The following is a 13,007-nucleotide window of genomic DNA, read 5'->3' on the forward strand; positions in this document are numbered from 1 at the left end:
GAAGAATTTCCTTTTTCTGTTACATATCAAGATTACCAGACTCCAGGATACTGAAACAACTATTTGATTACTTTTTGAAAAATAAAATTAATAATAATTGGTTCAAAGAAGTTCAGGATGATTTGGAAGAATTGGGTATAACTCGGCAACAAATCAAAGACAGAAAAGAGAAGAGGATTTTGAAGAACAAAAGCATAAGTCTCAAACTAAAAACAGTTGAACGGAAACAATATACTATATCGGACACACAAAGGTCTTTTTTTTTTTTGCTAGGGGCTTTACGTCGCACCGACACAGATAGGTCTTATGGCGACGATGGGATGGGAAAGGCCTAGGAGTGGGAAGGAAGCGGCCGTGGCCTTAATTAAGGTACAGCCCCAGCATTTGCCTGGTGTGAAAATGGGAAGCCACGGAAAACCATCTTCAGGGCTGCCGATAGTGGGATTCGAACCTACTATTTCCCGGATGCAAGCTCACAGCCGCGCGCCTCTACGCGCACGGCCAACTCGCCCGGTAACACAAAGGTCTTCCAGGTCGGAGAGGATGAGAAAGTTCTGGGAGAAGTAAAAGAAGAAATTAACACAAATGTATTGATTTAAGTGTTCCAATACCCGTGCTTCGCTATGGTTTTAAATTGAAAGTTGTTAGTCAAAGTTTAACATTTTGGAGAGTCCATTGTTGGCTGAGCCTGTAAAATACACCCTCAAAACGTACGTCAAAAGGTTTTGTGGGAATGATTATTTATTTTCTGATCTAACACTCATTTTGAAACCCGTACAGAAGAATTGGAATGTTTAAAACCCTATCTTACTTAATATCTACAACATAAAAGCGACCAAACTGTGAAATTTTTTTATTTTCTATGTCCAATAGTAGTAGAGGAACTAATGCTCATTTAGGGGGTGAATGTTTTAAAATATTTATTAATATCTAGGATATAGAAGACCACCCTTCATGTAAAATTTTAAGTTCGTGCCTCAAACAGTTTTAGTGGAGAAATATTTAGAAGTTTATGATATTTTACATGTAGGACATAAAATAGAACCTTCTCGTAAAAATTAGAACTTTGTACATCAAACAGTTTTGGAGGGATGAATAATATTGTTTCTGGAGCTAACTCCATTTTAATAGATTAGGGGTGGGACATTTAAAAATATTTACTATTTCACACCTAGGATTTAAAATAAATACCGTTATTTGGAATTTTGTCTTTGTATATTAAACTGTTTCGGAGGAAGGAAGGAAGGAATATATTTGTTTCCAGATCTTATCCTTCATTTAACTCTCTGAGGGGTTTAATTTGTTTGAAACCTTCTGATATTTAACACCTAGGATATCATATGATATTTGAACTTCGCAATTCAAATGGTTTCATAACCCCTTAGGGGTGTATTGTATTGTTCTTGTTTATTTAAAATCTAAAACAGAATTTTATGTTTATAGAGGTCAGCACCGATCTCTAATAAAAATTGAGATGAAACCTCCATTACCTTCATTATTACTTAGGCCTAGTATATGTATTAAGCTTGCAGAATTTGATTTATAATTTGTAGGGACCTGAAAAAATCGCATTTGCGATAAATCTGAATTTTTAAATCTTGTTCTGAATCCAAGCCTACGATAATTATAATGTGGAATAAAATCATTTCTACGCAAAATAGAAGTGCGACAAAATGCGAATTGTGACCCAAAATGCGAAAAGAGTATGAAAATGTGATTTTGGTGTGAATTCTGCAAAAATATGCTATTTTACTGGCGAAAACAACATATTTCGGCAAAATCGTCAGAAATACGCTACTCAAAATATGATTCATAAATCTTTCGACTGTTCTGGTCGATGAAGAGAAGTAGCCGATCGATTACTGCTTGCTGACTTTAATCAATATTTACAATGGGAATAGCTAAGGGAATAACATCTGTATCGATTATTATCGAAATGTAAATCGAGTGTCACGGAAATAACGAGACAGATGCAACGTTGTTTTCCTGTTGTTCAAAATTGAAACTAATGAAGAGTAGAAAGTCAAGCGATCGTTTAGGTTATGGGGCGCATGACAAAAACTGCGCACGAAAGGGCTCAGCAATATGCAAAGAATGGTTTATATGCCACAGATTCAGCGACAGTGTTTTGCAAGTATTGTAATTGCAGAGTTGGGTGGGAAAAAAAAAGATAGCATTGTAAAACATGTTAAATCTGAAAAACACGTGGATAAGCGACGTGGTAACGAAATTTCAACCCCTGGTGCTAGTACATCTCGAAGAAAGCAATCTTCTGTGCCTACACAGTTAGATAGTTGTAACTTCTCGAAATGCACAGCTGAAGTAATTGCCAAAGCAAATATACCTCTGGAAAAGCTGGAAAGTGAAGAGTTAAGAGCCTGGATTACTGAGTTTTCAAATGAAGAGCTGCCATGTGTGGGAACTCTACGTGAAGTACATTTACCGGGTACGTTTCGATTTCATTGATCGGGTACAGTTTAGGTATTACGACATCGAAACCACGCGCAAAATTGAAGCATACCGAATTTGAGTGCGATTTCCATATCAAACTATCTTACCCGTACCCAATTGATCCAGTAATTTTAAATTATTTTGTTATAATTTGAGGTCGTTCTTCTTTTCTAGAAGTTGCATGTGACCACCAGAAAATAACAACAGAGGCTCTAGTGGGGAAGAACATCAACATACTCTGTGATGAAACTACAGAGAGAATGGGCCATTGTGTTTTTATAATTATATTCCAAGTCCCGGCTGAATCGAAAAGAGAGCTGCATGTTGCTTCTGTGAACTATCTTGATGCAGGAAATGCTACGAACTACTCTCGTGCTGTTTTAGAAGCTCTGCGCAGTTATAGTGTACCATATGATGCAGTTAAAGTGTTTGTTAGTGACAGTGCCCCGTACATGACCCGGTATTATGAAACATTAAGTGTGGTCATAGGGGATCATTTAATGCATGTACAGTGCTGGGCACATAAGATCAGCTTGGTTGGCAATAGTTGGGTCGCAGTGATGACAGATTAAAATCATGAGGTTGTGATGCTAAAGTCTGCATTTTTGAGCACAAGAAAAAGTAAATATAATTATTTACAATTCTTAACATCAAAGTATGGTGCTTCAAAGGAAGCAAAGCTTTTTCCTGCACCTGTCATAACCCGATGGAATAGCTGGTTTCAGGCTGTCTTCTATTTGAGTGCTCACTTTACTGATGTTGCATTTTTCAAAATGTCTGGCATGAAAGACATCAACAACTGTGGTATTAAGTACCTCATTGATCTTAGTGACTGAGAAGTGAATAGGCTTCACTCCCACATGGTTTTTGTCACAGATCATGAAGCTGGATTGGCTGACCTCCTTACTGAACTTGAAAGGTCTCTGTATCCTACCTCTCATTTCCTTTACCCCAAACTGCATAACCTTGATGCCAGGTTTACCTTTATTTGTGAGGGGAATTTTTCTGCAGCAACTAATGATGCTTTGATTAAGCTCACTCCTCTACAGCAGGCTGCATGTAGAGACACATTTGTCAAAGCAGCTCATTCTTCACAGTGCAAGTTAGCCACACTGAAAGCTAAAGATTGCCAACCATAAGCATTTTGTGTCAATGTCTCAAGCTTTGTATCCAAAAAGTAAAATTTTGAATAACACTGATAAATTAGACGAGCTTGAGAAATTGTTTGGAGTAACAGATCTCTCATGAAACGATATCTGATCAGGTTACTGTTCTCTGAAACATGCAATTCAAACCCAGATGAAAGAAAGTAAAAAATGTGATGTCATGCTTGCATTAACTGCAGTTCAGACAGAATTCAGCATATTTGTTCAATACTGTCTTGAGTTATTGTGGACTCCAACGAACAATTTAGATAGCCAGCATGTGTTGTCTCATTACAACACAGTGGTTACAGACAGAAGGTGCAATTTGAAAAAAAGTAATGCCGAACTACTGACAATGCTTTTGTTTGAACAATGAATTTGTATTGTGTGTGAACCAAGGACAATAATTGTACTTCATAAACTTGGAATCATTAAAATTAATAAAACCATGCGATTATTTTAACTTTGTAAATAGACGCTAATTTTGGAAAAAATAGATGCTAATTTTGAAACAAATAGATGCTAATTTTTCAGGTCCCTATTAATTTGAGAGGTTTAAATCTTTAAAAATTAGACATTCAACGTGTGCAAAAATACGTAAGTACCATTAATAGTATACAGTCTCAAAATATGTTCCTCCAGTTGTGTACTAAGATTATGATTATTTTAGTTAAACCCCTAAGTTTTACAAATTAATTTTTTGGCAGTAAAGAAGAGAAATCGGAAATTTGGTTGATACCTTGGCTGTTGTGAAGACTTAGTTTTATAACTTCAACTTCTACATGGTCCCAATGCTTATATACTTTAAATATTTTGAATTATATCATGCCTGACACCTATGACATCCATAAGTCTTCACACCCCAGCAGAAATCACTTAGGGGTGTGTTGTTTTAAGACCTGTTATTATTTAAAATCTAAAACGTATGGGAACAACCATGATGTGAAATTTTAACCTCGTATGTCAAACGATTTCAGAGAAATTAATATTTATGTCATCCGAACTCCCCTCCACCACCAAATAAAACCCATAAAGGGTGTGTTTTTTAAGACCACTTCTTACTTAAAATGTAAGGCATAGAGGAGCAATCATCATGTGAAGTTTCAACCTCGTACATCAAGCAGCTTCAGAGAAATTAGTATTTTATCATCAGGTCACAAACCCCGTTCAAAACCCCTTAGGAATATATTGTATGAAGACCACTTCTTAATCTAAGATAAAAAGGAGCAACAACATGTGAAATTTCAACCTTGTATGTCAAACGGTTTCAGAGAAATAAATATGTTTGCCATTGGACATCCTCCCACTACCCCTGCCACCCCCCCCCCCTCCCCTTCCCACCCAGTCAAAACCCCTTAGGGAAGAACTGTCTGAAGACCACTTCTTATTTAAAATCTAAGACATTGAAGAGTAACTGCCATGTGAAAATTCAACCTTGTATATCAAGCGATTTCAGAGGAATGGACATTTATGTCATCGGGCCTTGCACCCACCCTCAGTCAAAACCCCTTACAGGTGTATTGTTTTAAGACCACTTTTTATTTAAAATCTAAGACATGTAGGGCAACCATCATGTGAAATTTCAAGCTCGCATGTCAAACAGTTGAAGAGAAATGAATATTGATGTCGTCAGCTACTCCCCTCCAGTCAAACCCCCTTAGTGTTGTATTATTCTGTGTTTCTTTATTTCTAAAGAAGATTACAAATACCAGTTTTCACGTCTGTAACATCTTCAGTTTTTGAGATATAAGTATCCTCATGAAAATAATTCAACTCATTTTTCACTTCCTTTTTCCCACCCCCTTAAGTGGATATTCTGAAAACAAAAGAATAAGTATTTCTTTATTTTTAAAGGACATTCAAAATACCAATTTTCACGTCTGTAACCTTCCTTTTTTTTAAAATATAAGTATCCTCATAAAATAATTCAATCTTTACCACTTCCTTTTAGCCCCCCCCCCCTCCAAAGTGGATTATCCAAAAACAAAAAAGTATATGTTTCTTTATTTATAAAGGAGATTCCAGATACCCATTTCATGACTGTAACATATTCAGTTTTTGAGATATAACTATCCTCACAAAACGAATTCCTTCCCTCCCCCACCAGTCCAAATCCCCGCTTAAGTGACCTTTCCGAAAACAAAAAGTACGTGTTTATTTATAAAGAAAAGAGTCTAAATACCAATTTTCATGACTGTAACATTTTCAGTTTTGAGATATAAGTATCCTCATAAAAAAAATTCAACCTCTTTTTCAGTCCTTCATATAAACCTCCTTAAGTGGATTTTCCAAAAACAAAAAATATGTGTTTATTTTGAAAGGAAATTACAAATATAAATTTTTACATCTGTCACATATTCAATATTTGAGATATCAGAATCCTAATAAAAGAAAATGTCAACCCATTTTTCAGTCCTTTTTATCCCCCATAAGAGGTTTTTCCTTAAACAAAAAAATACATGATTCTTTATTTAAAGGAGATTTCAAATACCAATTTTCGCGTCTGTAACAGTAGATATGCTCATTTTAAAATTTCACCCCCTTTTCTCTTCCCCTTAAGTGTATTTTCCAAAAACAAATTATGCATGTTTCTTTACTTTAATATAAGACTCTAAATACCAATTTTCATGTCTGAAATATGTTGACATACTCATTTTTAATACTTCACCCCCTTTTCTCACACCCATTCACCCCCTCAATCCCTTAAGTATAGATTTTCCAAAAACAAAAAAATAGGTGTTTCTTAATTTTTAAAGGAGATTCCAAATACCAATTTTCATGTCTGTAACATCTTCAGTTTTTGAAATATAAGTATTCTCATAAAAGGTATTCCACCCATTTTTCACCCCAGCCCCCCTCCCTTTAAGGGGATGTTTGGAAAACAAAAAAAATACATATATTTTTATTTTTAAAGGAGATTCCAAATACCAATTTTTACGTCTGTAAACTGTTAAATTTTTGAGATATAGGTATACTCATTTTTAAAATTCATCCCACCCCCCTTTTCTACCCCCTAAGCGAAGGAATATCCAAAATTCCTTCCTTAGTGAGCACCTATACTGTAATATAAATGTATCCCCAAAATTTCATTCCTTTATGTCCAGTAGTATTGGCTCAGCAATGATGAATCAGTCCGTCAGGACATGTTATATAATATACTAGCAAGATACCCGTGCTTTGCTACCGTATTGTACCAAAATTTATAATTGAATGCTTAACATTTTATATATAATCTGCCAAAATTCGTGATCTGATGGCAAAGTTGCTCCCATTTTTCAATCTTTCTTTCCAGCAATCGATTTCGTACTTCCCGGCTAGCTCCAGATATTCCACCCGTCAGTTGGGTTCCTTAATCTTTGCCATCTTTTCCTATAAGCATTTTTAATATGGATCAAATCCTTGAGGAGATCCGGTGTGGTGTCATCTTGGGTGCCTTGGCGGTACTGAACCCGCGACCGGACCGCATTCGTAGTCATTACCCGGCCAAGGACCCGTTTCCAGCGCGGTCTGCACATTTTGACGACAGTCCAGAACATTATTATTATTATTATTATTATTATTATTATTATTATTATTATTAGGGTGGGTGATATTAGTTGAATTTAGATTATTATTATTATTATTATTATTATTATTATTATTATTATTATTATTATTATTATTATTATTATTATTATTATTATTGATATTCTGACCACGCAGCAAGTTGGAAGACCACTACTTGGTGGTAAATTACATCTGCTGCCACTGTCATTGCTGACAATGTGACCAGCACCATTGTCACACGTAGGCAAGTGCGCGGGATTTCTGGCAATACAAAAGATATACTTCAGTGCATTACTGACCTTATTATAGAGGTGAACAATCGCACAGTCAATATCATTCCTATAGTTTATTTGAAATGTGTTTAAATTTTTATTTATATGCCTGGAGAATCTACTGTAATCTAACTTTAAGTTCTCCAAAGGAATAGATGGCTCTTGAAAACGAACCCAGGAAAGATAAAAAATGATCGGTTTATGATCAGAATCAAGTACATTATAAACAGTAAAATCAAATGATCTCAACTCCTTTTTCACCCCACTGCCGTTAAGTTGATTCCCCCCTCAAAAAAAGAAGGCGTGTTTCTTTATGTTTAAAGGAGATTCTAAATACCAATGTTCATGTCTGTTACCTTCAGTTTTAAGATAAAAGTATCCCCATAAAAAGAATTCACTTTTTTTCACTTCTTTTTGCACTCACCACCCTCCTCCCCCTTGAGTTAATTTTCTGGGGGGAAAAACTTGTTTCTTCATTAGTAAAGGATCTTCTAAATTACCAATTATCACGACTGTAACATCTTCAGGTTTTGAGATATGTGTCCTCATAAAAGGAATTCAACTCCTTTTCACCGCCGCCCCCAAGATGATTTTCCCACAAAAACACGTGTTTCTTTACTTTTAAAGCAGATTCCAAATACCAATTTTCAGGTCTGCAACATCCTTCATTTTTGAGATAATAGTATCTTCACACAAATAATTCAACTAATTTTTCAATTCTCCTCCCCCTCCCTTTAAGTGGATTTCCGAAAACAAAAAAATACATGTTTCTTCATTTTTAATAGAAATAAAAAATACCATTTTTCACTTCTGTAACATGTTCAGTTTTTGAGATATACTGTAAACATGCTCATTTTAAAATTTCACCCCCTTTTTAGTTCCCCTTAAGTGGAGTTTCCACAAACAAATCACCTATGCTTCTTTACTTTTACAGGAGATTCCAAATACCAATTTTTACGTCTTAACATTTTACGTTTCTGAGATATACTGTAGATATAGACTTTCTAAAAATTCACCCCATTGGTCATTCCTGTTTAACCCCCATTAATTGGATTTTCCAACAAGAACAAAATGCGTGTTTCTTTACTTTTAAAGGAGATTCCAAATACCAATTTTCAGGTCTGTAATATCTTCAGTTTTTGAGATATAAGTATCCTGATTAAAGGCATTCAACCCCTTTTGCACCCTCCTAGTGGAATTTTCCCAAAACAAAGAATATGTGTTTCTTCATTTTTAAAGGAGATTCCAAATACCAAGTTTTACATCTGTAAACTTTAAAGTTTTGAGATATAGATACACTCATTTTAAAAATTTACCCCCCCCCCCACTCTTTTCACCCCCTTAGCGATGGAATATCCAAAAATCCTCCCTTAGCAAGCACCCACATTGTGATATAAATGTATCCTCAACATTTCATTTCTTTATGTCCAGTAGTTTTGGCTTGGCGATGATGAGTCAGTCAGTCAGTCAGTCAGTCAGTCAGTCAGTCAGGGCATGTTCTTTTATATATATAGATGCAGATGTATGGTTTAGAAATTATATTGGTTTACTAACAGGGTGTTGGTGATTATTGTTTAACGAGGAAGTATAGTTTAGTGAAAGCACAGGAATGTCTTAAATATTGCATTGGTAGAAAGAAGCTAACAGGCAGACAACTGGAAAGGCCTTTGAAAAAATGCCCCACTGAGCTGCCTACATACATCTGGAGAACAATATTAATGTCTACAATGAAATCTTAAAAGCTCTATCACTATAAATTCAAACTTCCACCACAGCCACTAGTTACCAATAAAATGTTCCTAGTTTTCAATTCTTTTATTCAGAGGAACACACTATTATTCGACTTACTGAATTATAAAAAGAAAAGATAGCACAACCTGTGGAAGTACTTCGGATATGACCCAAACGTTACATTTGGAAACTTTTCAACAATTGAATTCAACACATCTGTGATTAGGAACTCCTTCTCAGATACGTACAAGTTCATCTTATAAACCTGTTTACATCCCTTTCCAAACTGCTCCTGTAAAGAGAGAAATAAACAAAGCATTAGAACTTAGAATTCTAGATCATCAAGGGAAATATGTAGGTGTGTGTCTTATTCTAAACTTGCGTACGGGTGTAGTGACATCACGTAGCAACCCCATGATGACCTGTCTCCATGGGTATCTGTCCTGGGCATGATGAATTGCTTGTTGCAGGAAATAAACAAATACAGTAGAAGTCCATTTTTGCAAGAATTCATAACGGCAAAAAATTTACTTGCAATAGCGAACTGTCATTATTAGAGCCCGGATTTCCACGCAAATGCATGTTTTTAAATAAGCTAGTTACACTTCTCAAATTTTGCAAATATCCCTTTTATGACTTAACGGTTCAAAATAATCATTCTATTTCCTTGTATGTTTGCATGTTTTGGCCCTTTTAGGAGAAAATTCATGTATAAGACATATTTTGACAATTTGGATAAATAGTGAATACTGGTACATTTATATTGCATAATATGATGTTTCTTCTGACTTTGGAGCATATACAATGTTAAGTTGCATGATAATATCTTTTATGAATGTTGGTTTGCAGAATTTGGGATAATTTTTCCACGATATATTCTATTACTGAGAGGCGGAGAGAAAAAGAATGTATTCCTGGCATCCTACCTGACAAACAAAGTTAGTACATATGCTAGATATCCTATAATCCAATTAATCCAATTTTTTAATTTGCCATCAGCAAACTTAATGCCACTGATTAGGCGTAATATTACTTAATTGAATTTTTTTCCAGTTTTAGGTTGTAGACAGTTTTCTAGTAGATGACGCAGCTTGCATTAAAGATGTGCAAGTGGAATTCAGCAAAAGGAATGTTCAGCAAGACTTGATGTATATAAAATCAAATTTTGGCAAATTGCCTGCTACAATAAAGTTGGAAAGTACAGTTAGCAGTTATTGAAGACATAATGTGTCTCCAATCATCACACAGAGTAGTAGCTGCAGCAGCTAAAGATAAGTTGAACAAAGTGATCTGTTCACATCCTGATTTTTAATTCGTCAAGCTTATAAAAGACTTACTGTGTGGTGAAAGTGCAAAACATGTGGAATTTGACCAGTTTATCACTTGCAACGTCAAGGCCAACCAGGCTACAGTAAAAACCAATAAGTACCTAAACCTCAAGATAAAAATTGGAAAAATTTCCAAAATCAGATGCCTGATCTAACCTTGAGGAGGTACAGTGACTGATGATGCCTTCTATGAAAGGCAAAACATGTCTCACATTCATAAGGTAACAATGATCAATTCCTTATTGTATAAGATTTTAATGTATTGAATAGGTGGTTAAATATAAATTAACATCCTACAAGTATAGTATCTTCAATACGGAACCATAATGATATTTATCACTTGCAAGGGAAAAACAACCGACAAATGATGCAATATATCGAGTGTCATAATAACAGGTGAATCAGTGACAGGGTTCTCCTTGTAACTGAAGGATATTCATCGCCAGATCGTCAGGTGCCTTGTGTTTTAGAAGATATTTTTAATTTCGTTTTTGTAACGTACATATATATTTTTTTGTAAGTCGCTTTACATCACACCGACACAGATACGTCTTATGGTGACGATGGGACAGGAAAGGGCTAGGAGTGGGAAGGAAGTGGCCGTGGCCTTAATTAAGGTACAGCCCTAACATTTGCCTCGTGTGAAAATGGTGAACCATGGAAAACCATCTTCAGGGCTGCCGACAGTGGGGTTCAAATCCACTATCTTCCGAATATTGGATACTGGCCGCACTTAAGTGACTGCAGTTATCAAGTTTGGTTGTAATGTACACAAAGAATCGGGCCAAACAAAAACTCTTCATCAGATACTTCATGTGATATCCAGTGTCAACGGAAAATATTGTTTAGTTTCTCACTGCAAATAAAATGTTTTTTTATTTTGTTTTTTTACAATCTGTTTTACATCGCACCGACACAGATAGGTCTTATGGCGACGATGGGTTAGGAAAGGCTTAGGGATGGGAAGGAAGTAGCCATGGCCTTAAATAAGGTACAACCCCAACATTTGCCTGGTGTGAAAATGGGAAACCACGGAAAACCATCTTCAGGGCTGCCAACAGTGGGACTCGAACCTAGGGTTGCCAGATTTCCGGATGGCAAATAAGGAACAGTCGCCTGATTCCAGATAGCAAATACGGAACACTTCCATTTCCTTGCCATATGGCACTAAATTAATGTACCGTAGCCATGATTAAGAGAGGAGACCAGGGTTACATTAACAAATAAATACCGATAATAATATAACAGCATCAGCGTGAAATATGTACAGTAGGTACTTAATTTATTACAAACTAATAATGCATTAGTCTTTAATCGAAACCGACTTTCAACCTATTAGGTGGTGTTACGTAGATTTAGTACGTGTTGAAGAGATGTTAAGTACAGAACAAAAATGGCCAACCAGACACCAGTGGGATCTGAACCCACATCTCGATTTCGCGTCGGTTGCTCTACCAATTGAGCTATGGTGGCCTAGGCCATCTTTGTTCTGTTGGAAAGGATCTGAGCTACAGGTCTGGTACTACTGGTAATACTAAATTCCCATGAAGGGAATTAGATATTTTTCCACCAATAGAGCATATCAAAAATTGGATGTATGGCTTTTCAGGCGTTTGCTCTATTAACCAGCATTTCGTCTTAGGTCCGACACTAGACTCGTCAGAGTGGGATGTGTCAGACCCTACCCACTGATGCTGGGGTGTATGCAGGTGAACTTATCAGAAGCTTCTTATGTAGCACAGTCTGATAACTGCATACGGGAGATAAAACTCCACAATGGAATTAATGCCCGCCTAGCAATTCCCTAGCCTGAAAAGCCATACATCCAATTTCTGGTACTACTACCATCACACTGTAGAGTGTGTTTAACTTGCCCGTTGAGGGCCAAGTCAATGAATATTGAATTTTCACGACTGCATTGTAATCGAAACCGACTTTCAACCTATTAGGTCGTGTTACGTACATTTAGTACGTGTTGAAGAGATGTTAAGTACAGAACAAAAATGGCCAACCAGACACCAGTGGGATCCGAACCCACAACCTAATAGGTTGAAAGTCGGTTTCGATTACAATGCGGTCGTGAAAATTCAATATTCATTGCATTAGTCTTTACACTGAAATGAACATTTCACAAACACTTGTCATTTGAAGAAGCAATTTGTAACAGTTTCTTATTCAACAAAACTTTCTTGAGAAATTCCTTACAATTCTCATCATAGTTGAAGTACACAAGAAGTTCATTTTTTATTAAATCTACTGAGCATCTGTGTCTATCATCTCTCCATTTTATTGCCATTACTGAAAATACTCTTTCAATATACGCACCGATGGAAATATACTTAAGACAAACTTAAGTACCATCAAAATGTTCTTCAGTGTTTCTGGGCCAATTAAAGCGGTGATATATACCCACCTATCTGGTATTGTTTTACTTAGGAGAGTTAGTTTTAGCTTTTCACCAGCATCACTCTCACCAGAAAACAAACTGACCATTTCTACAAGTTCTGAACACATGTCATCAATATTCAGCTTTT

The 13,007-nt window shown here is 35.9% G+C and overlaps 1 protein-coding gene across 1 annotated transcript in view; it reads right to left on the minus strand.

Annotated features, from left to right (window-relative positions):
• The window catches only part of LOC136885093 (FAD synthase), a 144,907-nt gene that overhangs the window by 65,179 nt on the left and 66,721 nt on the right, over positions 1-13,007 (minus strand). The window contains exon 6 of the mRNA XM_067157537.2: positions 9,292-9,437. Coding sequence (XP_067013638.2) covers positions 9,292-9,437 — 146 coding nt within the window. The remainder of the gene's footprint in view (positions 1-9,291; positions 9,438-13,007) is intronic.

This window comes from Anabrus simplex, chromosome 13 (assembly GCF_040414725.1).
Source record: "Anabrus simplex isolate iqAnaSimp1 chromosome 13, ASM4041472v1, whole genome shotgun sequence".
NCBI classification, from domain to species: domain Eukaryota; kingdom Metazoa; phylum Arthropoda; class Insecta; order Orthoptera; family Tettigoniidae; genus Anabrus; species Anabrus simplex.